The 27,808-nt window shown below is 45.3% G+C and overlaps 1 protein-coding gene across 4 annotated transcripts in view; it reads right to left on the minus strand.

Moving 5' to 3' along the window:
* Positions 1 to 138: 138 nt before the first annotated feature.
* MED12L (mediator complex subunit 12L) overlaps positions 139 to 27,808 on the minus strand; it is a 90,772-nt gene continuing 63,102 nt past the window's right edge. For 2 of the 4 annotated variants that reach the window (XM_015872148.2, XM_015872146.2), the window contains 25 exons: positions 26,534 to 26,677; positions 25,747 to 25,910; positions 25,144 to 25,275; positions 23,265 to 23,492; positions 21,377 to 21,518; positions 20,399 to 20,519; positions 19,608 to 19,709; positions 18,398 to 18,511; positions 17,599 to 17,798; positions 16,877 to 17,065; positions 15,884 to 15,958; positions 15,571 to 15,761; positions 15,096 to 15,257; positions 13,526 to 13,637; positions 12,225 to 12,314; positions 11,241 to 11,350; positions 10,737 to 10,872; positions 10,108 to 10,269; positions 8,454 to 8,816; positions 7,633 to 7,789; positions 6,241 to 6,461; positions 3,919 to 4,008; positions 3,393 to 3,601; positions 2,765 to 2,921; positions 139 to 2,358 (listed from right to left, as the gene is read on the minus strand). In XM_015872148.2, coding sequence (XP_015727634.1) covers positions 2,221 to 2,358; positions 2,765 to 2,921; positions 3,393 to 3,601; positions 3,919 to 4,008; positions 6,241 to 6,461; positions 7,633 to 7,789; positions 8,454 to 8,816; positions 10,108 to 10,269; positions 10,737 to 10,872; positions 11,241 to 11,350; positions 12,225 to 12,314; positions 13,526 to 13,637; positions 15,096 to 15,257; positions 15,571 to 15,761; positions 15,884 to 15,958; positions 16,877 to 17,065; positions 17,599 to 17,798; positions 18,398 to 18,511; positions 19,608 to 19,709; positions 20,399 to 20,519; positions 21,377 to 21,518; positions 23,265 to 23,492; positions 25,144 to 25,275; positions 25,747 to 25,910; positions 26,534 to 26,677 — 3,909 coding nt within the window. In that variant the 3' untranslated portion in view covers positions 139 to 2,220. The remainder of the gene's footprint in view (positions 2,359 to 2,764; positions 2,922 to 3,392; positions 3,602 to 3,918; positions 4,009 to 6,240; positions 6,462 to 7,632; positions 7,790 to 8,453; positions 8,817 to 10,107; positions 10,270 to 10,736; positions 10,873 to 11,240; positions 11,351 to 12,224; positions 12,315 to 13,525; positions 13,638 to 15,095; positions 15,258 to 15,570; positions 15,762 to 15,883; positions 15,959 to 16,876; positions 17,066 to 17,598; positions 17,799 to 18,397; positions 18,512 to 19,607; positions 19,710 to 20,398; positions 20,520 to 21,376; positions 21,519 to 23,264; positions 23,493 to 25,143; positions 25,276 to 25,746; positions 25,911 to 26,533; positions 26,678 to 27,808) is intronic. The other 2 variants (XM_015872147.2, XM_015872149.2) reach the window with 2 other exon arrangements.

Below are 27,808 nucleotides of genomic sequence, written 5' to 3' on the forward strand. Positions count from 1 at the left end.
TCGAACGAGAGCAGCTGTTTGCTGCTGCTGCTGTGTCTGCTGAAGGCCCTGCCTGGGGAACTGCTGTGGAAAGGACAGGTGGCAGAAATCACAGCGTGAGGGCAGGTTGAGTAACGCAGAAAGCAAGGCTCCCATCTCCCATCCCAGCTGAGCCCACCGTTGGCTGCTGCAGCACAGATCTCCCAGGGACGGCTCCAGGCCCTGAGCCCAGCAAGAAGTGTGACTGGCAGAGCAGGGAAGGATGGTGAGAGGCAGAGCTGCCCAGCAGTGGGTCCTGAGCACGTGTTAACAGCAGAGCAAGGACACGTGTAACATGCTCAGAACTCCCAGGACATGTTTTCTTCATGCCCAGACATTTCACACGTCTCCAATGCTGCTACAGGTGTCACAGTGTGTGCAGTTGGTCTCTGCCTTTCACAATAGCCCATCCTTTACCCCCTGCAGAGCCTGGTGTTATCCTGCACACCACTTCCAGCAGCTTTGCTTTCTGTCTTGCTCAAAGCCACAGATAACCAGAACTGCTCGTCAGAACTAATGTCCTACTGCCATTTGTAAACACCCACACATAACTGAAGCATGGCAGACAGAAGAAACTTCTAGAATGATGTTTCCTCTTGGGGCAATGGCACTTCAAATGACACAAAGGATAAGCACAAGGAAGAGCTGTTACTGTGCTGCAGGGTCGTGGCTGCGCTGCAGTGGAACAGGAGAGTGTTTAGCACGTGCCATCAGCAAACCTCACTCTGATCTGAGCTCAGCCCACAGGAGCAAGGCAACCCCTCCCAGAGCACTCCATTACGTGTGATAGAATCAGACACTGAGAACTTCCAAGGAAATCTGCAGCCAATGAACTAAATCATGCCTTCATCATTTCAAAAGCACCCTTGGTGTAAATTCATGGACTTCCACAAATCTGCACGCTATCTACACTGCATCAAAGCAGAATTCAGTCTCTAATTGGTACATTTGACAGTATGTGTTATTCCCTAGCCAGACAACCCATGCATCCTATTTCCCCATGACACAAGGCAGGAGAACAAGCACTGCTCTGTTTTCAGTGCTTCTACCTGTCAGCCAGAAGAAAAGAGCTCTCTGTAAATAACTTCAACAGGTCAGGTACCTGTAGGTCAGATCCACAGAATCATTAAGGTTGGAAGACCCCTAAGATCATCAAATCCAACCACATTTGTCCAGTCAAGCTGCTAAATCACAATAGGTAGATTTGGCATAGACTGTTCATAGCAAAGGTGCCATTAGAATGGGTCCCTCTGGAGCCAGAAATGGTGCACAGCAGAGGTGTCTCCTCCCTCTGGAAGCACAGATGTCCCCTGCATGAAGTGAGACCTGTGTGCCAGCTGCTTGGGGCTGACAGCACAGCTCTGACACCTCCCTGCTCCTGAGGGACTGTGATGCATGAGGGACTGCTGTGCCGGCTGCTGAAGTCCAAACTGTCACCACTTACTGAACTATTTATTGCAGGGCCTCTGAGCTCTCTTGGTCCGCTTTCAAAATCCCATTGCTTTTCTTCTCATTAGATCTGGTGAAAGGACACGTGCTTCCACTTCCATGTCTTTGTTTCTTTTAAATACAGCACCCATAAACAGTGCGTAACACCTCGTGCTGCCTGAAGTGCAGCACAGTGACACTCGGTGGCAGCACACACTGCAGGGTCTGCCCGGGCTTGTTTCAGTGAAGCCTCTGCTTACCAAAGGGAGTTTCAGGGCTTTAGTAAGACTTCAGCTTTTTTTTCTCTCTTCCTGAAAACCAATCCTTTACTTACAATACGTTGTGTAATCCTCTGACTGGCAGCCTCCAGTAACTGCTGAGCTTAGTGAAACATATTAAGCACACACCAGGGCTTCCTGGGGATGTGAAACCCACATGGAGTGCTCGGCTGCTGGAGGACTGGGTGCCTGGCAGAGCTGTGCCCAGGTGGCGACCCATCAGGGGCAGCCCATTCAAGACAGGAATACTGAGAAAAGCTTAGAAATGGATGTAAATGATCTCCCAGTAGTGATCAGATAAAGACCCCTCGTTTATCACTCCTCCCACACTTGCATGCCGCCTTTTGGTTTCTCTGTCAAATGGCATTAATGCTTTTGGACTTGGCAGCTGGCACATTCAGCATCACTTGTATTTTCTCCATTTTTCCAATTATCCTCAACCAACTTAAACATGTCTGGAAAAAATGGCCACATCCAGCAAACATGGACAACAGCATCACAAATTCAGTGTAAGTTTCACACACTCTGCCCATGCCCCTGCCCCACGCTCACCATCCATCCCACTTACCAGGGGCTGCTGCGGCTGCACGGGCTGGAGATCAAGAGTCTGCTGCTGCTGCTGCCCCTGCTGCATCTGAGAGAAGACAGGCCCTGAGACAGCAGCAAACTGCACACAGGGAGCGGCCCTAAGACAGCACCACAGCTGCTTATGGCCAGCGTATGGGCTGGGACCTGGGCTTGCACCCAGCGCAGGGCACTGGAGGTCCCATGGGGTGGGAGCCTGCTAGTACTCCAGCTCTGCATTGTCAGCAGCACTGAGCTGAGGACGCTTGTAATATCCAAAATATATTCCAAAGCTTGTTACTTAATTTTTTACAACAGAACACCTGGATGAAATGCACCATCATTTGTCAGGAACGGGCACAGATAGCCATTGCATTACTATGAAAACATGGAAATAATTCCAAAGGGCCACAGAAGGTTGCACACACTCCCTGCAGAGAAGCACCTCCTGCCTTAGGGGCAGTTGGGTTCCTCACCTGGAAGAGTCTCTGCTGTCGGATCTGCTGCTGCCTCTGTCGCATTTCCTCCTGGGGCAGCTGTGCGGAGCTCAAGCTTGGATGGGTGCGCGTGGTTGCTGCACTGTCCAGGCCCGCCCCCATCAATGAGTTTGGCTGCAGAGGCTGATGGGTCAACCTGGTTGAAAAATCATACAAACAAGTGAAAGGTATTTCACTGCACTTTAAGACAGAGCAGAGACAGTCCAGGAGCACTCCTAAAGGCTGCAACATCAGACTTCTACAGATTCAAAACTGGAAGCTTTACAGAATGGCTAAACTTCCAAATAGGAATGCTTTGAGAAGTACCAAATCCATCCTACTGCCCCGCAGCTGATGCAGGCACTATGTCCAACCATTTCATTCTTACTCTGTTAGGAAGAGCAACAAGCCTCTACAATTCAAGCAAACATCCTACATAAGCACTAAAATGTTCTCTGACAAAACTATCCATAACTAATTACATTTCCAGAGATTCAAAACTGATTATAAAGAATTTTTACTTCCTGAAATAATGGAAAAAACCACCAAGCATGAAATGCTTTGGACCTCTAGATCAAAGTCACGGCTAAACCTTGCAAGGTTACCAGGTCCAAGGGCAGAAGCTCACCGCTGAGCGCCCGCCAGGGGCTGCATGTAGGCAGCTGCCTGCTGCTGAGCCACGCTGCCCGGCTGCCCTGGCCGCAGCCGCTCCATCAGCATGGGGCTGGAGTGGGCTGTGTATGTCCGCGGGTCGTAGCCAGGAGAGAGCACCACGCTGCCAGGCTGCTGCTGCAAAGGCATTGGGGTGCTGTACATCGTGTACCCGTGGGGCATGCTCTGCATGGAAAGCAGACAGAGACGAACTTCACCATGGAGTTACATAAATCAGCATCATTGTAAAAGAGGTCACATTACAGACTTGGCACTGAAGTGTGCTCATCTTCTACCAGAACATCACTGAGGAAAAATGGGAAAGCAACAGCCATTTACAGCTGCAGCATGCAGAGAGCAGCGAGTGCCCATGGCCGAGCATCACATCGCCCCAGGGCACAGGCATGATCCCAGGCAACCGCCAGCAGTGCCGGCCAGCCTGGAGGGGAAAGGGCTCGGTTTCATCTGTTGCTGTGCACTCACTGTGCAGAGCAGTGCAGTACCTGTGCCTGCTGAAGCCCTGGGTACTGCGGTAGCTGCGGCGTGGGTCGGACTTGTGGGGTGAAAAGAGCAGCAGGGTCCATCGGCTGAGCCTGCAAGACAGACACGGTCAGGCTGGCCCTGCTCCTGACATGACCTCATCACTGTGCACAGCAGGGAGAGGATCCCCAGTTCCTCCAGAAGTGCCTGGCCCTGAGCTGCCTGCGGGGCAGGGGGATGGCTGGCCCTGACCTCTAGTACAGGCACCTCCCCAGCACTGCAGCTATGCAGCTATCTGCCAACAAGGCTGCTGCTGTTTAAAGGGCAGGTACCCTTTAAAACAGAGTTTTGCAAAGAATTTCTCCTGCCTTAGGAGGATGAAAGTTCACGTCACTGACTGACATCACCTCTTTCCCCCAGGAATGACTGAGTTTTGAGAAACATCAGCACCCAGCTCTAAGCAGCAGAGGGCCCAAAGTGGGGCTGCTCCCACTGCCCTGCCCAGAGCAGGGGCTGCAATGCTGGGCAAAATGGGAGAGCACAAGCCATGCTTGGATGGACGTGGTGTCAGGGAGTACTGAGACTACTGAGAGCTCTCACAGCGAGAAACACAACACCCTCTGAAGAGGAAAAATACAGTTATGGTGCTGTTATTGGGAATGTTTGTAACAAACATATTTTTGTGTGCAGGTATATTCACAACGTTCTCCATGCAGCCACTGCACTGCTGAGCCATGAGGAGTGCCCAAAGCGTATCAGTCCCATTGAAAGCAGAGTGCAGCCTGCGTGTTGGAAGGAATGTTTGTGCAAAAGAGAAAAGAAAGTTCACAGTGTTTGAGCAGTTACCATTATGTTGTCAAAGCCATCCTGAAGGGATACGGCAGAGCTACTGACATCCTGAAGGAAAAGGACAGGCAAGAAAATAGCAAACAATACAGAGAATACACATTCCTAGGCTCAGAGTGCTGGTGGAGCAGCACAGCAGCCCTGCAGTGCCCACCTGCCTGCACACACAGCATGTGGTGATGGAAATGATGGCAGAGTCCTTTGGGGACTGAAGCTAATAAGCCTCAGTATCTTTATAACATTTATGAAACATGAAACATGGAAGGGACTCACTGCCATCCACAAGAGCCTATTAATGCTACACATCATATGCAACAGTTTTTGGACAAAGCATGGTCTTTGCAAAATCTGCACACAGGCCTTCCGGTAAAAGAGCTTAACACTGCAGACTGGGTTGGTACAGGCTGGTCTCACAGAACCCCCCACCCCACAGGCTCAGGCTGCACAGAGAGATCCATTCTCCAGATGTAGAGATGTAAAATACAAAGAAGCCTTCCCTACTGAAGCTCAGCCTAACAACCTGTGTCACAGAAGCAACACTCAGAAGTCGCCTTGTTCCTCTATTTCCAGACACTTTGTACAGACACACACACCCACGTAGCTTTCCCTACCCTGTGCAGGGTGCGGGGGCAGCAAGACTGGGGTTGGACCTGGTACATCTCCAGATTGGATCTGGGCTTTGTGTGCCTCACAACAGAGAAACTGAAGAAGGAACGATAACAATGATGAGGGAGCTCTAACAAAACACACAGCATGAGAGGAATCATGGGGTAGCTACTAAAAATTCTGCCTGCTTTGGGCAACCTGGGCACATCACAGAGTTTGAAGGCAAGAACTTAGCATAAGGGCAGTGCAATACAGATGACAACAGAGGTGGTACGTATGGGTACAGAAGGGCTTTAAAAGTGAGCAGTTACCAGTTGTACCACCAACTACTGCACACAAAGTTATTTGTCTGGGTTATGAAAACCAATTTTCTTCTCCTTGGTTCTTATGCCACCAATTCTGCACCAGCCTGGCTGTAACCACATTCTGAAAACTAGCTCAGGCTCCAAAGGGAGCTGCACAGCAGGCACGTGTGGTTTGGCACATGGCAACATTACTCTGCAAAGCATTAGGAGAAAATATCAGCTGCTTCTAGAAAAGAGGCACATCTGTGTGCGTGTGTATGGAAACAGCTTCTGTTGGAGGCCCTGGAATTTCTGTATGTAAAGAGTTCTTGCTGCTGACTGGTAGTGTGGTGGTACACAGCACCGTGCCATTCCATCAGGAAAGCCACTGGTGAAACAGCAGGAAACTGCTATAACATCAAATACCAGAAGCAAAATAGAAGGGGCTACAAGATTCAAGGGCAGAGGAAGTTTGACAGTGGTGGTCCCACTTAAGCAATACTTAAAGAGTTACTGTGACTGTAAATGTCAGTTGGCTCCCTGCTCGGTAAGCCCCAGCAGAAGGTAAAAGCACTGTGCTGCTCATCAGCCCTGGGGCTTCGGACAAACCTGCTGGAGAGACCGTGCCTGTGCTTGGTGCCTGAGGAGCCGCTGCTGCTGCTGCTGCTCTTGCTGCAGGAGTTTCATCTGGAGCAACTGCTGCTGAGGTGTGACTGCGTGGAGGGCGGGGGGCTGCAGCACGGTGCCGGAGCGCCGCTGCAGCATGTTGGACAGGGCCTGCTTCGTGTTGGCTGGCATGAAGGAGCTCGTTGGATCCAGCCTGGAACCACCTGAAAGCCACCCAGAGCACAAACATTTGGCTGCATTCTGTGCAAAAGCTGTCAGTACAGATCGCTGCTAATTCATCAGCTTCCACTTGGTTAGCTCTACCATAATGATGGTAAGCTCATCTCCGTAAAGGAAGGCAAGGAACTGGACTAAACCAGATTTCCAGATGGTGAAGTTAAAAGGACAGAAGAGCTTTGAAGACTACCACTTGCAAATGAGAATGGAAAGTAAAAAGGCAATGGGATGCATCCTCTACATCACACAGAATGTTTGACTGCTACTGAAAAACATAATTTGCATGCCAGATCAAAAGCATGATAGGAACAGCTCATCATGCCAAGCCATGTTATCATGAGATGGCAATAATTAATGCATTCTGTGCTACTTGATAGAAAAATATGGACCTGTAGGTCAGCAGATTTACAAAGGTACATCTTAACCTCTTTTTACTGTCTACTTTTTAATTAACTTTTCTTAATTTCCTAGACACTGTCTGGTACCTTCTGAAGACTTTCATGCATCTTAAATACAGATTTAGTTATATTTGGAGCTTTAGAAAAAATATTTGACATTTGTAACTGGAAGGAAACTTCTGTGCCTCAGTGCATAATACCTGAGGAGGACACAACGCCTGTTTTTCATAACATCTGCTAAACACACACGAGAACCTCTAAAATACGTTGATTAAATTGTCTGCACCCTGCCTGGAAGAAACAAAACAAATGTACAAAAGTTCAGCTCATCACAAATGCTGAAAAAGAAAGTCAGCCCGCTGATTATTTATTCCATCTAGTAGATGTTAAATGAGCCACCACGGTTCTTGGTCTGGGTCAAATTAGAAATGAAATAGCCCCAAGGTCATTTGTTCCTTCTAATTGTCTCTCCCTTATTTAACTCCTCACTGAACTTCTACAGCTTTCTTAGAAGAAAAATCCATCAGCATTACAAACCATCAGCAGGTCATTGTTGCTTCTCTACCAAAAGAGTTCAATAGCTTAGCATGGACGACCTACGACTGCTAATGGAGAGCTGTTCTGAACAGCGGCTAACTGCAGGAATAAAACGTTGGTATCACAGCCTGCCTCAGAGTCTGGAACAAAACCCGGCTGCACTAAGTCCAATTCTACCACCCAGCAATAAAAACACAGAGATGAACTCAAAGCTCAGACATACCTGGAGGGAGGGGCTGGTTCTGCATGAAGAAGCCAGGCTGCTGCGGATGCCCCATGATGGTGTAGCCCCACAAGGCAGACTGAGGATGCTGCATCATTTGTGAAGGAATGGGCGAGTAATTGGGAGGCACTCTGTATAAGTTGTTCTGTGGATATTCCTTAAAATATACAGTAAAAGCGAATGTTACTGACATTCATACCTTACTAACTCATAAATAATGCCAGTTTTCCTACTAAATTATTAAAGGATAGAGACAGTTCCCATTGTCGTTTGCAATGATGTAAAAAACAGATTAAGTCTCAGGCTGCCCACAGGTAATTAACACTAACAACTTCACAGAGACACCATCCATTTCTATCTTATTAGCAAGCACCTTCAGCAGGCTACCATAAGGCACAGCACAAGCACGGCGTATCTGTACTGCACTGTATTGTACTGTATCTGAAAGGAAATAATGGGAGGAACTTAACTGAAACATCAAAAAGGCCAGAAAACAATGTCCAAGTTACAGAGGAATTTCAGAAGGTGAAAAAGAACATAATTGCTGTAATTTTACACCAAACGAGAAAGCATACATAGAACCTGAGCAACATTCAGTGAGCTAAGATCCAGCCTAGCACCTTGTACATAGCACAGAAGGTCCTATGTGTGCTACGCTCCTCTACATTGATTGTACTTGATAGGAATCCACCCTCCTGCAGACCATTTCCATTCACTACCTCTAATGGAACCCCTCCAGGTAGGGTACAACCTATGAATGCAGCAGAGACAGCATGGTGACAGGATGTTCCCAGCTCTGCACGGAGGCACCAGCTACTTACATCAGCCTTAGAGCTTGACTTTGACTTCCTCTTCCTGCCCTTTGTCTTCTTCTCATCATCTGTGGTGTGTTTTCCCTGATCGGAGAGCTCCCCCGGCTTCCTTTCTGGTTCCTGAGAGACAGGGGTGGTGGGCTCTTCCTCCTCCTCCTCTGGAGGCAGAGGCAAGGGCTCGAGGTAGTAGCTCCGTGGCTTGGGTTTGGGGTGTGCGTGATACAGGAGCAGATGCTGCTGCTCTTCATATTTGATCACCTTCCTGTCAACACGAACTGTACCAAACCATGCCCAGGAGAGAGGAGCAGGATTTTTGTGACCTTCAAATAAGTCCCAAGGGGACACCTTCTGTTTTGTTGAAACCTGAAGACCCTGTATCAAAATAAAAGTGAAGTCAGCACTTTAGAGAAGCTGAACAGCACAGCGAACTACTTGCTTTTGTACATCATGATTTGAGTCACAAAATCCAGTGAGGGTCCTTTACACCCCCCAGAATGTACCAAGTGCACACAGATGGAACTTCATCCTCCACCTAAAGCTGCCACTGGATAAAAGCTGTTAGATTTTTATAATAACATTTGCTTGCAGCCATGCTAAAAACCTCAAGTTCCACCTATCTTAGGAGGAAAAGAGGTACTGCAGAATTACAGATTTTAGCTTTCTTCCTTACATAAATAAACAATTTAAAAAACAACAACAACAACAACAAAAACCAATGCTGGCAAAAAATCCCTATCAGCACAGTTTGTATCTTCCTTCTCTTTCCTCCATGTTTCGTAAGCAGGAGCACCCCCTGCATTGTCCTCCCAGCATGTGACAGGACAAAAGGTTTCCAGGTCAATCAAGCTCTCACATGCAGGATTCTGCTGAAAAAGCAAATACTGTTGTGAGAGCTTCTGCTCTTCGGCTCCAAGAAAACATCATATTCCTTTTTGGTCACTCAAGATGCTGGATTGCAAAATCAAGCAAGCTTCTGTCAGCACTCATTTCATGAGTCACAAATCAACCGTGTGCTCTGCACATCATTCAGTTCTTGTTTGTACAGACTCTGGTGACAGGATTGTAGACAAATCAGAATGTGATTTCTGTCTCAGAAAGTCCTGAGCTTGTATAGGTGGCATAGAGCTGCATCCATCCCAAAGGCACCCAGAGGAAGAGCTCTGACCCATCTGCCAGCTGGGGCAAGTTGTCAGGAGAGGACAGCAGCACCGTCAGCGCTGACGCAGGAAGGTGGTACTGCCACAGCACACCACGATGCTGGAATCTGAAAGCCCCTCTCCAAACACGCTCCTGGCTTCACACACTGCCCAAGAACCTTCATATGGATCATGCCAACAAACACCCTGCACATGTATTGGAAACAGAATTACATTTGCTACCAAAACCCAGTCAGTCATTTGCAACTGATCTGAACAGCGGTGTCCTGCAGGCCCAGCACTGCACACTTCTGCACCACTGCTTGGTTAACACAGACTGTGCTGCTGAGGCTGAAGCTTTAGTAATGACCAAATGCATCAGCAAGCTGTATTACAGCAGAAGTACAATACTCTGCACATACTGGATTTAAGTGTGTGTATTATACAGGCTGTACATGTTTGCTTGAATTTCCCTTGCATCAAAACATCACGAAAAAACAGAGACGAAGGTAAACATTTACTCTTGCCTGTTTTTTATCAATGGAGTCAAACCCTGCAATTTTGTTGCCCTTGGTGTCGATCAAGGATCCCATTGGCTCACAGGTGATAATATCACAGGTCTGCTTTGGCAAAGGGAGCAGCTGGCGAACCTTGTCAATGCTGTCTGACCGCTTGTCTCCCAGCTCCTTCTAAGGGATAAACAAAGTGCTCAGTCAAACAGCAAGGTGGAAATAAGGAAGAGAAACATTGCCCTACTCTCACTATTAGAAAATGCCCAGTTTGGGGATGAATCATTTCCCTGTGCTTTTACTAAATTTAAACAAGTGTTTTTGCAGCCCTGTTTAGCTTGGTTCTAAGAAATCAAGTTACCTTGTTGGAGTAGGTCATACAACATACATAACACAAAGTAAATGCAAAGGCAGTGTCTCAAGCATGAACAAATAGAAGCAATTAAGTCTCTTCCAGGGTTCTGAATGTAAAGTTAACTATAAGAAATATCTTAGTAGTTTGTCTCCCTGCCTTCACATTCCTAATTTTTTATTTCCTCCTTTTCTTTCTTACTATTAATGCCACTTTATTCCCTTTTCTCTTTCCAAGGCACCAGAAATGACAAGAATCAAAAGAAATGCTGCAAATGATGAGAAACAACACTTACTTTTAACTTCTTCACTAAATTCATGTAAGCCCTTTTGTTTTCCTCAGGTCCTCCTTGGGAAGCATTGGACAAGTCGGAGGCGAGCGTCCCATTGATGAGGACGCCCAGCATGTCCAGCACAGTTGTGAACAATTCGCTGAGAGTGAAATGACAAACGTCACTTTGAAGAACAGCATGCACACGTAGCCCCATGTGTACGTGCTGGTGGACTGTCCCAGTGTACACATAAATCCTACTGTGCACCACAGCACAGAGCTGCTGTTAGATGGCCACCAGGAACCACAGCTCTGCTATGGGAAAGCCCTCAGGTAAGTGCTCATTGAGAAGCGGTGTAAACAGTTGTTCAGTGTTTTCCAGAATAGAGGTGCTCCCTAGCTGAGCCCAGCTTTGAGTATGTAAGTTGCACCCAAGCAATAACAGAATAATAATAAGAAAAATACATCAATAGCATACATGCAATCTAGATTAACAACACGTTAATTAGCTTGTTTGAACAGCACATACTTGTTGGTCTGCATATCAACTGTTCCTGAAGTGATTATCTGGAGGAGCAGAAGTGCCCAGTCTGTGGTCCACTGGGTACTTCTCTGCACAGTATCAAACATGCCACCTACCTGCAAAATAACACAGCAGATAGCAAAGCTCCACATTTATCTCACGGTTGCACACTTCCATTATCATGTGTGTTACTTATGAATGAAACTGCCAGACAGCCCCATGTCTTGTGCACTGACTGCCACCCTAACATGCTGACCTCAAGTAACTTTTCCCCCCACCCCACGCTCTCAGCAAAGTCCCACTTAAGAAGGAACAGTGGGAAAGCAAAGCAGTGTCACAGTGCTCTGCCAAGCAGCCTCCCATGCTCACCTTCACGGTTGGTGCAACTAATTTTGATGTGTGTGAACAGATTCTCAAAACTGAAAAGGAACTCAAGTAAAACTTTACATTTATTGCCTTCCCTCTACATGAAAAACAATAACAACAACAAAAACAGTGCACAGAAAAAGGTGTGAAGAACAAGACAGCACTGAATGAAAACTGCTAAATGATACGTTTTACCCCCTGAACAATTTTTCCTAATTTCTACCAGTATCGTATGTTAATGCAAAATACGTCTTTCCATCAGAACCAGCCTGAAACAAGAGAGGTGTGAAGGGCACAGATCTCCTTGCTTTGCTGTGTCAGGGCACGGGGGCAATGAGGTCCCCACTGAAACGGCCAGATCCACCTGGGGCCGCCAGGCCTGTCCCCATATCCCCAGCCAGGGGCCTCAGCCCACCTTGCAGGGCTGTGTTTGAGCATCCCTCCCCCTCCAGCTCTGACCCTGACCCGCAGTCGAGGGCTGACATCCCGTCTCCATCCTGGGGAACAGATGCCCCTCAGATCCCAAAGCTCAAGGAGCCTCATCCCCCACAGCACCACACACAGCACTTCAGAGCAGCTGCTACGTCACTTCAAACCAACAGGACAAACAGAAGATTTTCTTACCAAATTCAGACGAAGCTGTAAGGCTTCATGCATCATCTGTCTAGCCTTAACATCGCCCTGGTACCGCTCTTCCCTCCAGTTACTAAGGATCTAAGAGAAACCGTTTGATAAAGGTTGTTTTCCCCTTGCAAAGGAATTTTCTCCCTATAAATTGTATGGTCTTGTGACTACTATCCTTAAGGAAACACAAAGGAGTATTAACCTTCATATCCTAACGCCTGTTTAAAGCTTAGAGCAGATTAAACAAACTAAAGAAAGGTAACTATTTATAAAGAGCTGATCTTCTGCTATCAATTATGACTAAATATTCCTGATGCATCAAAAGGAAAATGAGTGGCTTTGTTATGTGTTTAAGAACACAGTCTCAAACATCCCACTAAACTGGGTATGTAAATGGATCTCTTGCATGGGATGCAGCTTCCCAGCAGAATCTGCTGGGTGCAACGGACAAGAAGCGAGCAGAATCTCAGGGAAACTCCACCTGCTGTGTTACGGGGGGAACCACACAGCGAAAGGAGAGCCCATGTGGTGGTAATGCCAGGAAAATAAAACAACACAAGAAATACCAGGGGGAAAAAATGGTCAAAGGAATGAATTTAACCAGGACGTGGAAGTCAGAGCCTGGAGCTGCACTGAGAGGCAATATGTGCAAATAATGGCCCTACAAGTATTAATTTTCATTGTCACAGTAAGTCAGAGAAACTAGAGACAGAAAAAAGCAAACATAATTGCACCACACCACGCACTGCATATGTTCACATAAAGGACAGTCTGGTTGGAGTTAATGAAGTTCATGCAGGTACAGCAGGAGCCAGGTGGGAACAAGGAGGCACAGCAGAATCAGCAGGGGGTGCGAACGAGCATTGGGATTCAAAGAAAGAATGGTAGGTATGGTTTCTGTAGGCAATTTGCCAGTTAGAGACTAGCAGTATTTTAAAACACACACACACACACGAAACTCTTAATCTTTTCTGACTGGAGAAGATGAAAGGTTTCAAAACGTAAAGTTTCAAACCTATAAAACCTTTTTATGACCAAACGAGAGACTGAGAAGCTTCCTCTCAGGACAAGCACTGAGCCAGGAAAGAGCTGAACCAGACTTGTGTTCATTAAATGTTGCTATAACCATCTTAGGAGAAAAAGATGTATTCTCTCTAGCAAATAGATGAAACTTTTCCCCATCCTTTCCTCCCCTCACGGCCCCTTCCAGCACAGCATGTGTTACAACTCTCCCAGTTTGAACCCCAAACTAATGACACAAACATCCACTGAAGGTGCCCATGATTATGTGCTCGTTTTACCTGATTGACTTGATTCTGCAGTGATGTTAGAAGCCCTTCCCGCTGCTCATCCTGTCCCTTAAGGCAAGTAAGTACCAAAGAAAGGAAAGGTTGCTGACTCAAGAGAGACATGCTTTAGGAGAGACAAACACAGAGGTCAATTAGTAATGTTATTTTGATAGTTCCCATCTCCACTTCCAACTTTGTTTTGTCTACTTGTTTTTCTGGAAGTAGCATTGCCTACATTTATGCCTGTTTTTGCTTTAGTAAATGAAAATGAAAGCCTCACAAGACAAATTAAAAGAACGTGCGCCTAGAAATAGGAAGAGCAGCAGCCAGTTTTTATACGTGTCAGTGCCGAGAACCCCCCTAGCTCAGGGCACTACATGGCCAAGGATTACACGGACACTTGCAGGTCTGACTCAGAACATGTTATTTCAAGACTGCTTTGATTAACTAGAGATATAATTGTGGTGGAGACCAGACAGCTGAAGCTTCTAATCCACGTTAGTGGCCTGAAGTGAATCCCAAATTTCCCCTCTGAGCACTGATCAAAACGAAAGCCAACTGAATCACACCAAGATTTTACCATGGGTTTAGCATATGTGAATCCAGAGGTAGCTTTAGCTGGTTGCAGGAAATGTGCCATAGCAGCGTAAGGGCATTCAGAATTCATATATATATTCTTTAGAGTACTGCGTTATCCGTTATGGACATAAAATGTAGGCAAACTGGGAGAAACATGCAGAGATAAATCTGGGAGTATAATACGTGTAAAAGAGACACTAAAAATGTGAGCAAAGGGATCTGGATTATAGTTCATTCCATGGTTTCTACAGTTTTAGCTATGTAAACTCCCAGGAAATGACACACATCCCTGAACACAATAAAACACACATCCATGCATACACATGTAGTTCATACAGGTGTTCATTTCAACAGCTGTTTCCATTTGGTGTTTAACTTGACTTTAACAATTACAGTGACAACCAGACTAAAGGGACAGCAAAATCTCCTGTAAGACAAGCCAACCAGAAAGCCCACATTTTCAAAAACCAGGTTAAATGGGGATTTTTCAGAGCTAAGAAAGAACCTGGTAGGAGTACCTGGTTAGCTTTTGCATTAATTGCCATCAGAAAAAAAATGACAATTTGCAAGACAACTGCTATTGCATTCCATGCTACACAAAGTGGTGTCAGTGCTTTTAATTCTGCACATAGAAGCCAAGCCAGAGGAAGGGCTCAACAATTTCAGCAGCCATTTTATTTGAAAGCGGCTTGTTTTAGGTCTTCTACACACAAGCTTTCCCATGGGAAAAGAAACAGAAGGCAGCCAGGGGTTCCATACTCCCCTCCACTGATGGCTGCAGGACACCCTCTGGATGATGTGTTACAGGGCCTCCACATTTTGTTTTCTGAGGCCAATGATACTTTTCAGACTAAATTAAACTTGAACCCTGGCTGGGGCTGATAACTTACATGCTCCAAAGAAGTGAACCAGTGAAGTCTCGTGAAGCAAAAACCCAGTGCCCAGTATAGCCCTCCTTCAAAAATACCTGTCAGCTCTGTTCAGAGATCAACCAAGGTCATACCTCTTTTGCTTCTGTCTATCTCTTTCCTTCTTAGAAGATGATCCCAAATGCTGACCTTTCTCCAGCTCCTCTCCCGCAGCTTTCAAGACCCTACCTTGAACAGAGGTAGGTAGTTTTGCAATCAAGGGAGCCACCAGCCACACTCCTCGCCACTCAGAGGAACTAGAAATAGAACAAGCTTATTTCAGCCACAGCATCCATGCAGATTTGCAACCAGTGCTAGCTGCTACAATACCGAACTGCTTTAATAAGGACACAACACATCTGCAGTAACTAATGTGGACAGAGCAATCATACTTTCTGGTTTTTGAAAATTCAAGAATAATTATAAAAAATAATTTATTGTTAAACTAAGGTAAACAGCAGTAATCTTCAGGTAAGTCATTCCTGTTTCAAGAGCAAAACATCTAGGCAATCTATGCATAATTAAGCATCACGTTGGCTAAAATAATTAGAAAGGTGCTACAGAAAATACCTTAGGAATGTCTTTTTACCATTCTGTCTTGTATTACTTGTGTCAGCATTTCCAACAGAGTTTGGATTGAAGAGGCCTATACCAGAGTTAGAAGAGTTATTGTTTAGATCAGCGGATTGCTGAAACACCTCTATTGTCGCCTTTGCAATATTATCCAACAAGCTGTTCATTTCAGCCACAGACCCAGAACCCTACAGTAAAACATAAGTAAACTAGCACATTCACGGTATGTTTGCTCATGGACTACGTTAAAATTTAACATACTTTTTTGCATTAAATATTTAGATAAGAAAGGCTGAAGACAGATACTCACAGGCTCCTTCATGCACTGCTTGATCATTAGTTGCAGCTCCAACCAAGACTGTCGGAGAGTCCACTGGTCTAAGTTCTGGGTAAGAATCAGCATTACAAACACGTGTCAACACTTTGCAGGTTTGAGGGGCGCAAAAACCTGATCTGATGAGCAGACCATCCCCAGCAGTTCTCGTTTTGAAAATCTGATGACATCTCAAGATACCAGACCTACCCAAGGATGTATGGTAACTGTCCTGTCACTACCCAATACCTTTAACATGCAACTTCTCTGAAGAAAAAACATGCTCTCTGCAAAATCCAGTTAAATACAAGTACTGAAAACAGAATTTGCCCTTTCATTAGCAACTACATTTAACCATGGCATTGCCATGCAAATAGATGTGGTGTGTTCAGTATGAGGTCATCTCATCCAGACACCACTAAGTTAGATCCAGCAGCTGAAGTGATTATTTTGCAGCACACCAGTCCCTTTTACTCTTGGTCTGGATGTTGCCTATTTGATTCTTAGAATTTCTACTCAAACAAACTCAGTTCTGTAGTTTGAGAAACGAAACATTCCTGAGCCAGCTGAATTTGAACATGTGATCAGTTGAGGACCACGCGGATGGCACCTGAGCCCTTTCCATGGAGCACAAATGCCTTCTAGCCCACGGCCAGCACAGAGCTCTCCCGCAGAACGCATCCCACCTCAGCAGCCCCCAGAGCTGCTCCCTTCCAGCAGCTGCCCAATGACTGACACAGAGCAGTCATGGTGCACATGTTGCACACTCATTTTCTCCACAACCATGGAATTAGAAGTAATGAAACGCCAGAAGTCACACTGCAAGGTGGCTACAGCAAAGACTGGGGACCCTGAGCATACAGAACTTCTGAAGAACTATGGCCTACCATTATACTGCACCAGGACCTGCAAAGCAGTGCTGCTGAAGGACAGCCTAAGAGTTACTACATCAGTGGTAATTTGTCCCCTTCCTTTTCTCCACTGCTTTACCTGAAGTATGCGCTTGATGTGCTGCCTCTGAGGGTTGTCCCCCTCGGAGCATTCTTTCACACCATGAGGATAACAGATAAGCTGAAGAAGTTTCTGTGCTTGCTTGTTTGAAAGAACGGGATCCAAAATTAGATCTTTATCTGTGCACAGCCTCTCAGGTTCTTTTAAACAGTGCTCTCCAACCCATTCCTGTAAGTGAATGAGGTAACAGATTCATAAGATAGCTTCAATATCCAGTATTGTAAGATTGTAAGACCAGCATCTGGTAAACTAAACAGAAAAGGGATTTTCAGCATGCAAAACTTAGAAGCAAAATATTTGTTCACATGGGGCTGCAAATGTCTCCCATCATTCATACCCGAAAGCATAAGATTTAACTGGTTCCAAAAGTTTCTTTTATGTTTTGAAAGCAACTTTGCAATAGAACAAATGTTACTGCAAAAGCACTTTGAACAGACAGCTGATGGAATGTTCTGCTTAAGAGCCAGGCAGGACAAATAAATCTGAGGGTGCAGATGGATGCTAGCAACTAACTTATGCTTTTGTTTATTTATTTTTATCCCTGGTAACATCCTACTCAGTTATTAAACCAACGCAGGAAAACCACTGAGAACTCATACACTGAAATACTCCAGCATTCATTCTGCACCAAAATACACATTGTCCTTTTCAAGCAAAACACCATTCTTTCTCTACGTGAAAAGTGCAGTTTTACACATTACCTGCTGGCAAATGGTTCTTAGCACATATCTGGCATATTCACTTAAACTGGCAGTTTCTATGGAAACAGATTTTCCACGTGATTTCAGAGCATGAGAGGAAGCCCACATTTCATCCTCAGGGACCTCATCCAGCAAACCTCTCACGGGCAGCTCCTCATTCTTCACAGGGGTGACACTGCTGCTGCCAATCTCAGCATCACCTGCAGAGCAGAAGCACAGGAGCACGGGCTGAGCACTACCCAAAGCAGGGCATCTCCAGAGGCATGGGAGCAGGGAAGGAGTGAGGCAGCTGCTCCCAAAACACCTTCCTGATCAATATTTCAGAACAGGAAAAGTTTTGTGTGAACTCAACACAACTTGAAGCACGGTGTGCTCCACAGGAAAGGGCCCACTAGTGCATGGAACTGCTTTGTCAGATAAGGAAGAGTTGGGTTACTTGCTCTTCTCAGATGACTTTTTTCCAAGTCTTCTCTCTTACTCTGATTTATTAACACTCCACAGATCAAGAGACAAGTTTGGGCCGATGGTTCCCTCAGCCTGTTGCACCATGGATTTCTTCACCAGAGAGATGGACCTTTGTGGGAATGGAGAAAGGCAGCACACTCTGAGGGAGCTCTGGCAGAGCCCAGGAGCCCTTTCCTTCTGCAAGGCACCAGCTTCTACACCTACATCTACATCTTTCTTCTGTCACCAGGGGTCTCCTTCCCCAGAAGCATTCCCAGGGATGTGAACTAGCACTACCAGGTTCTGACCCAAGCTCTAGAACAGAAGTGTTACACGCTACTCTGCGCAATCTTACCAAGCATCAGAATTGCTTTTAAGACTGCAAACACAGCTCCCACTTCTATACTGTTGTGAGCAGCAGCCAAGAGGTGACGATCACAAGAAGAACGAATTCCAGGAAATAATTTTCCTACGGAAAGAAGAATAAATCTTGTAGAAAATGGTTATGCTTTACATCTACAAGAGCTACAGAAGTACAGTAACTGAATGAAGTATTGAACATCCTATAACTGAAGCTGAAGACCAATGGGTAAGTCAGGGAAATCTCACTGCCTGAGATACACAGCGCTTTGAGTTACGAGTGAGAAACACCCTCTGACTTATTTTGCTTGAGTGTGCAAGAGAAGCTCATTCATTTCTGTTCAAAAAAGAAACTATTGATTTTAGACAGAAGAACTTGACATCATTTAACAGTTTGAAATAATAACTGCTTTCAGTTTACTTCTCCCATAGAAGAAGCCCTGTTATCAAATTTGCTGAAATATTTAGAAGTCAAAACAGAGGTGATTTCAATGGTTCTTTCCTTTTAACTGCTATCTACCTGTTCCTTGTTCCCTTCCTTCCTCTTTTCGTCTGTGGCCAAACACACAGGTCAGACCACAGAGCATCCCAATTAAGGACAGACACATTAACATATTCTGAGGTTCAATTTCCTCACGTTTCTGCTGTTGCACTACAGGTGTTTTACTGCGCCTTATTGAAAAGCACGTTTAATTTAATTACACACAAAGCTACCAAACTCCATTATGTTTAATCCTATTCACCCTCTGCAGAGCTGCCACTGCCCCAGCAAAGTCAGCACAACACAGAGCACAGCCGTGGTACTGCCAGCACACAGAGACACAGCTGCTGCAGTGAAATTCACAAACAGAATGAGAACCGTCAGAACAGAACTTCCAGAGTTCTTTCTCTGCTGAAGTGCACACAGGTGCTGCTTTAAAATCTAATTCTTTTTCTTAAGATGTAGAATTAATGTGGCAGAGCTTGTCAGCATAGTAAATATCGGAATGGCCACCTCTTGTCAGTGAACAACTTTCAGTATCTATACAGAGTTCCATAAGCACATAAAAGTTTGTTTTACAAATAAAGAAGAATACTACAAATTAACTTTTCACTCTTGAAGAATTTTTTACTTTACGCAGGCTGTCATTTCTAATTGTACCATTTCACACACAATACCTGAAGCTGCAGCTCTGAAACAAAAGAGCCACTCAGCAGGAGCTTACCTGCTCCCTGGGGAAAGAGGCAGACCTGGGGTGTCCTGAAGAGGTGCAGGAGAAGCCGACAAGTCATCCTGGCCCCAGGCTCAGCATCTGGGTCCCCACAGGCTATGGAATATGGGAAATGAACACAAGGCATCTACCCAGGACCTCACAAGTCATGCTGTCAGGACTGGAAAGGTTCTACTTCACAGGCCCATTTTAAAAGCAAGTACAATAATTTCATCAACAGGAATTAGCATTTATGGCCTTGAGCCATTCAAAACCAGGAAAGAACGGCATGATTTTGTTAAGTCAGGGACAGAACTGATGGCAGAAACAAATGCATGACTAAAACTGGCTTTTGATAGCCAAAATAGAAATAGGAAACACAAATCTAGGCAGAAAGTAAAAAGAAACATGCAATGTGGCCAACAAAGAGGAACAACATGGGTCCCAGGCTGGATGCAGGGATGATTCGGTCAGAGAGAAAATGTCAACATCAGGCACTGATAACAGACGGAAATCAGAGACAAATACTTGATGTGGGCTGCAGAAGATGCACAGAAAAGGTGAACTTCCAAGGTGTGTCTATGCACAACTCAAATAGATCTGGCAGATATTCCAGCATGTACTGCAGAGCACAAAAGACTTGAGCAGAATGTGATGCTGCATAACAGAGGAGGACAGAGCACTGCCAGCAGCTCTGCCACCACCTGTCAGCCGTGGGATCTCTGATCTAACACAGCTCAATCAAAGTAAACTCCATAAAAAGCCTGAAGTTTTCCTTCTAAGTTTTTCTCTTGATATGTTCTTACCAGCTGCAAGAAGAGAAGGCAGTGCTACGTGCTGAACAACATCTTCCAGAGAAAAGCACTGCCGAGCAATCAGTATGGCAATAAAAGTGGCCAGGGAGTCGTGGAATGACAGATCACTCACCTGGGAGGGAAAACATGGCAACTCTTTACATGACAGCATGCACACTGCTGCCGTGATTATTAAGGAACTATCAGAATAAACAGTAAAACGTGCACATGTAAGCAACCATCCATGCACTTTAGTGTATTCTCAAACATTCTGTGGCAATACTGATAGCTCTTAATTTTAAAATACATCTATTTCAGATATCACAAATTAATTCCACAGTAACAACCAGTAGTTTTATACAGAAAATGGGAAAATGTTATTACTCTGTAAAAACTGACAACACCAATAATCGTTCCTTCTTATCAGGATAAGAATATATCCCCAGCGTTCACAGCTTCAGTCTGATCTCAGACTAAGGATCAATATGTTGGGTCTGATATTGGGTAATGTTACTCACTGTAATCTTGTTGACTTTGACAGGACTGTGGCAACTTATACCAGGGAGAAAAGAACAGTGTGCACCAAACAGCGCGCCACCAGCACCACCACCGCCACAATGCAAAAGCCAATCTGAGTCTTTGAAATCGAGATGGTCATTTACATACCCACCAGCTTTTTAGACAAAGCACATCTGTTCCTTTCCAAGAGCACCTCCAAATGCTACAGATTGTTCCATAACAAAGTAAGAAAAAAAATGCGAGAGAAGCCTCTAAGCACTGCCCTCATTTATCACTCAAGCTGAAGATGTAGGAAAAAATAAAAATCAGAAATCTCAGTCCAAAATCTCATGAAAAGCTTTGACAGCTCCAGAAGACAAACGACTAGAACTGTGCCCAGCATTACGTATTGAATGGAGACCTTACTGCACCTCCATGTGCTTCCCAGGTAAATAGGTTCAAGAGGTACTTTAGATGGTAGCGTGAACTTACATCCACACTGCAGAGCAGATCATTGAAACCCCAAACATGATTGGAAGAGCAGCAAAGAGCTTTGACAACCCCCAGCCACTCCGAGCTCAGCACAGTGCAGCACGCTGTCAGCTCTGCACAGAGGTTTGCTATGTCATTAATCCTAGGAGAGAAGAACAAAACAAATAAATATTTAGGTCAAAGCAAATTCCTGCTTGGCAGAAGAAAGGGCGTTTCCCTCCTCAAGGTGGAGGTTATGGCCAAACACGATTACACAGCACACAATCTTATGCTATCCAGCTGTGAACAGCTTCAGTGCCCAGAAGAAACAATACGTGACTCGCAGCCCACAGCATGCATACACCAACAGCAGGGCCTCTACCTTGTGCAGACCCCGCCGTGTACCCTCCATGATACTGGCTTCCCTGCCCACGGGGCACACTGCCTTTCTTCAGAACTGCCCTGCAAACAGCAGCAATCATCTCTTTCATGCCAGCGTGCCACAGGAAAGCAGTGCGTGCGGTGCTCCTCACCCCACCCCCTGGTCAGCTCACCCCATGCCAGGCAGAGCTACTGCTTGAGAGCAACGAGAGACAACATTAAACGGCATGAATGAGTTCCTCTGAGACCCTGGTTGGGCTGTAGATGTGCCAGTTCACTGCAGGGGAGCTGGACCACACAGCCCTTAAAGGTCACCTCCAACTCAGGTGATTCTTGAATTTCTGATTCTGTGCATCTCATTCCATGCAGTTTCATGGTTGCATGTTCTGCAATGTCTGATTTGATGTATGACTCAGTTAGATGACACTATTAAAAACAGAGCAGAGCTGACTCAGCTCAGCACAAGTTATTTTTCCCCAGTTCCACAGTAAAACTTTTTTGGACATGTTTCTGGTGTACAGAATTGCTTCACCTTCATACAAATTAGAACACTATTAGAACGCCAAAGCCTGGTAATTTTCATTGTTTAATAGGTATGAAGGTGCTGGGGGCAGGGATAAAGACCAGATCCCAAACCTATGCCTCCCTCATCCGAATCAGGGACTGCACAATTGGAAAACAGAGCAAAGCAGCTTCAGTGCAGCAGTGCTGCTTTTGCACAAGAAGACAGAGGTGGCACACAGAGGAAGTGGTGATGTAAAGCTCTACACTGACCTTAGTAATCTTACTGCAAGGGTTCTTCACTACGCTGCCTCAGTACCTTGAGATCATCTAGAAAGCTCTAAGAGCCATAAGGTCCAGCAGTGACACACGGGATCAGACCAGACTCCACTGTACCACAACAGGAGACGGATCTTGCTGGTGCTACAGGCAGACAGAGCTGGGCAACCTGCTGGGGTCTGATGCCACCCTGCACTCCAATTGCTGGAGACCTGCTGGAGCCGCACACTGTGAAGTCTAAGCTACGCTTAACATCCAACTCACAGCTGTTATAAACCCAGCAGCTTCTATCCAATAAAAATTCTAAATACTTGTTATGAAATAGCTTCTGAAAAGTTCCATATTTCTTACACAAAGATGAATTTCATACAGAATAAATTAACTCGCACGTTTAGTGAATTAAGCATAGATTGCACAATAAGGAAATGATCTCATGCAGAATCTTCCCTTGTTTGGATGTGCAAAGACTGCTGAGCTGTCCTACCTGGAGCAGCAAACCTGCTGACATTACAGCTTCCAGCTTACCCTGCAGTGAGCACCTCCTACCAGTTACTCCTTTCTGTTAAATTAGGCGGGTTGATTTAATAAATGTAACTTAAAGAAAACTTGCTAAATACATTTTCAGCAATCAGAAAGAGTAATGAATGAAAACTATTGCAACTGAGACACATAGCAAACAGGTGAAAGGACATCTCACGTATGCCATGTAAAACTGCATACAGTTCTGACTCCAGAGGGTTTTCCTTACCTCCCTGCATCTTGGTGCCCCATACACACATTCATTAGAGCATTGCAGACGAAGCTGTAGCGGTTGGCTGCATTGTCACTCAGGATCTTGCCCAGCATTGAGTAGTTAATGCTGTGAGCAGAAGGGTTCTCAATAAAATCTAGCATGAACTCCGGGTCCCACAGCAGATTGGAATTTGAAGGCTGAACATTGCTGTATATCGTTTGCTTCACCTTAGAGCAGGCACTACTGAGGACCAAAGCAGAGAGAGTTGCCAAAAACATAGGTATTTTGCACAAATATGATTGCACACAGTGGGATCATAGAGCCCTAGCTTGATTACCACTGTGCACAGCATCAAAGCCCTGTTGGGTGAGAAGCTGTGCCATCCACTGACACTGTGAATAGCCAGGTAGAGGAGCACGCACAAATTCAGTTTGGCAATGACTTCCCAAACACCACAGGCTCTCCTTGTAAGTAGTCAAAAAGTGAATAAGCTGCTTATTAAAGAAAGTTTAGTGAATGTGATTAAACACACTAACAATACCAATATAAAACACACAGATCACCAAATAAAACCCAGCTGAGAAATGCTGCAGAGGGAATCAAAAGCCGTCGCCAAAGCACCGTAATGCCAGGAAGGTAAGTCTCAAAACGTGTACATTTACAAACCGTATTCTCTCGTCCCTTCAAACTGATGTAGGAAGAGAGAAACAGCAGGACTTACAGCGTGCCAACAAGCTGCTAGAGCCGTTACTGGTGTAGGTTAGTGGTTTTGGTTTTGTTTTAATAGCAGTAAGGAAACCAAGAAGAAAAGCAACAATGCGATACCATCCAATACACAACTGCTTAAGAAATGTGTGTATAAATTTTACTGCCAGTTCTCACAGAATTTTCAGCTTTGCTTGTCTGAAAAGTGACCTTCCAACCACAGTTATCGTGTGATTTTGTATCTCAAGTATCTTTGGATTATTAGGTGACATTTGGATTTCAGTTGCATGGTAGGATGTTTCTCGCATTAGTGAACCCCAGTTTTTGGGTGGAAGAATGACCACACAACTAATACAATTCTGCAGTTCTTTTGTTTAATTTTCCTACTGTTTCTCACACTAAATACTGCTATTCCCACGTGTCTGTAAACTCACTGAAAAATTACTACTGAGAACTCTTTTCTCACTCACCATGAAACAAAACCCACAAATCTGAAACACAGACCAAATCCAGGTGTATGACCTAGGAGGGGAAACAGTAACTGGGATGGTTTGTAACTCTCACAAGGCATATATTTGCATATGAAAGGTTTTCCATCCCCCTTTATAAAAGTAAGAGCCAGAAATACAGCAGACAGGTATCTAAACTGTTTTTTTAATTAGAAAATCAAGGAACTGAGCAACGGAGCACAAAACTTCACAAACTCAAACATGTTTGCGTCTCTCTCCACATCAAAGAAATATTTAATAGAATGGCAGAGCTGTGCCAGCTGAGATTTGTTATTTTCTATCCAGCACTGGAAGCACTACAGCCAATCACTGAAGCATTACAGATTAGCATTACACTAAAGCAAATCGGCCCTGCTGAACCCTGAAAAGGGAAGGCATGGAAAGGCTCAACAGTGTGCAGCACCACTGCCCAGTGCCCTGCCCCATGCCCTCACTGTGCTGCCGAGCAGAGCATGAGCAGGACCCTACCACTGCTCCTCCAGGGCAGCTACAGCACCATACACCAGCACTGCTCAGGTCCCTGCACTGTGCTGCTGCATGGGGCACAGGCAGGAGGGACTGTACCCATAAAGGTAAAGCTGTAAAGATAGTGGTGCGTTTCCCTTGGAAAACAAACTGAACTGAAAGCCCAGGAGCCTGCACCAGCTAGGCAGGGCAGGAACAAACCCAGCAGAACTCACCTGAAGAGGTCTCCAAACTTGCTTCGCAGGTGGCTGCAGGACACATACAGGTCATAGAGGTAGGCCAAAATACATCTTTCTGGGGAGGAACACTCTGAGGGGTTAACAACGTGCTTCACCACTCCACACAACCTGCAAAGATGAAACCATTTTGAGTTCATTCCAACACATCTCATATTGCTTCATATCACAAAACCCCTTTGTTGGCAAGGTGATGGCAAACCTTACATACACAAACTGACGGGGCTCAAGTGAAGTTTGGTGTCACCTGTGAGCTCACGTGGGCATCAGAGGAGGGGACACAGAGGTACCGGGGAGCCCAGGGCACAACTGAGCAAGAGGGCAGCAAATCAAGACACAGCTCCCACCGTATCTTGGGCCCGCGAGGGTGAGGTCCCACTGGCTGGAGCAGGCTGCAGAGGTGAGCCACCTGCTGCACACCAGGCTGAGCACGGCTCTGAGCCGGCCTGCAGCCTTCCAGCAAGGGCTGCTGCTGCAGCTTGCAGAGCCGTGCACCTCTTGGTCTCAATACCTGAACCTTAGCACATCTTTTACTTAAAAAGAACAGCAGAAATACTTTCAGGAAAATGAGCTGCCACAAACCCTTCAAAGACTTGTGCAGTTTGCTCCGCATTGAGAATGAGGCAGGCATGGTAACGCCGCAGGACGGCAACGATGCACACACACAGCCCCGTGGTGTAGCTCCCCGCCAGGCTGGACGACTTCAGCAGCAGCTCTGCCTCCACCACGCTCAGCTCGTTCAGCAGCTGAGAACAGGCACCAGAACAACCAAATGAGAACAACTTCTGACACGTAAAACAGGGGCTAAAAAACAGCAATTAAGGAAAAACTAAACAGCAAACCAAAATGGAATTCCTTGCTTGCCAAAGAACAGGGAAAGAAGCAGCTAAATAAACCGTAAAGTACAGAACGTGCCCCTCAGAACTGTTTTTCAGAAGCAAACAGCATTTCCACCGCCGAAATGCTTTGCTGAGTAACAAGATGCTTGAGCCTAAAACTATGAAGCCCATATGAAAATATTCTATGCTAAAATAATCCATATTTTTATTATCTACAGAAAAAAGAAAGAAAGAAAGAAAGAAAGAAAGAAAGAAAGAAAGAAAGAAAGAAAGAAAGAAAGAAAGAAAGAAAGAAAGAAAGAAAGAAAGAAAATACAGCAAATACAGCGAGCCTTTGTCTGTAACAGTCAAAGAGAGACAGAAGGGGAAGTGTCTGGCATACTGTATCAGAGGTTAGGAAACTGAAATAGAGAAAAGCACACAGCAGCAAATCAGGAGAACGTGCTGTACAGCACTTTTTTCCTTCTGGTTTCACACTGTGTGTCACAGCTCTGTCCCGATGTGTCCTTCATAAAACAAACCCTTTTTACCTGTATAGCAAAGTCTATCAGTCCATTGATATTCAGTGCTGGTTCCATGAGATCAAAGATCAGCTGTATGTGGTGAGCCAAGGGGAGGTGATAGGATGTTCCTGAGGCAAAGCTGGTTATCTGTTCGAGAACATTGGTGGAGATCTGTGAAAATAAATGTTGAAAGGCTGTATGACATCCAAGGGCTTCTCAGACACATTAGTGCTCCAAAAAGCCTGCTTTGTAACTGGTAATAGCACATGGCAGCACTTTGTAGATAACAGCAATAACAAATCACGTACAAGCACAGGGTCTATCTGGTACTCTACCATCCTGCAAGTCAGTTATAATGCTGCTATATTTTCTATGGTGATCATGCAGAAAATGCTGGTCTCCTGTTTTACAGCTGAGGGTTAAACTGCTCTTGACACACACATGCTTTTAAAATCAATTTTTGTTTCAAGGAGAGGCCAAGTCTTTTTTTTCAGCCTACAGTACTGTGATTTTTGTACGGCAATAACAACTTGCACTTCACCCCGCAAACGTAACATGGAATAAACCCATTCAGAAGAAAAGCATGAAGATGTGTTAGAAATGAAATATCAGCCATTCACTCTTAGCCTTTTCCTAGGCTGCCCTCAGGATAACAGAAACGCTTTGAAACAGCAACAACTGGAAGTGAGGAAAGCCTGTGCCGAGGCATTGGCACGTAAGTCCTGACAGACAGCAGGAGTGCCAGGCACACCATCCCAGTGAAGCTTTTTCTGTTCTCCATTCAGCTGTTAAGACAGCTTTTTAGCAGCAAGGGCTGACCATCAGTTTTAATGGCAAGGGATGAGCACATCGTATTATCCAGCCGTTTTCCACAGACGTACTCAACAGGTCACACAAACGCACAGATGAGCTCCCCATCCTTCACACAAACACGGGAACAGACCTTACAAGCATGTGAGAGATGGGCTGATAAGGCCTAATTCGCCAATGGGCCTTAAACAAAATTATTGACTGAAACGTAACACTGAGTTCCAAATTTTCAATTAAAAAAATCACATTTATAATAACCCTGAAAGCTTCTTGCAAGCAAACAAACAAAAGCAAACAAAAGCATCCCAAGAAAACAAAGAAATACCTACAGAAGCAGTATTTCAAAACACCATGACAGCACTTTTTTTCTCTCACCTTAAAAGAAGCAGCGACACTGCTGGCATACAGAAAACACTCCTTACAAACCCAGATTTGTCCCCTAATTGATAACTCTACAGCAGAATGCAACAGGCTACAATTTTATACAAGGGA

Source organism: Coturnix japonica, chromosome 9 (assembly GCF_001577835.2).
Source record: "Coturnix japonica isolate 7356 chromosome 9, Coturnix japonica 2.1, whole genome shotgun sequence".
NCBI classification, from domain to species: domain Eukaryota; kingdom Metazoa; phylum Chordata; class Aves; order Galliformes; family Phasianidae; genus Coturnix; species Coturnix japonica.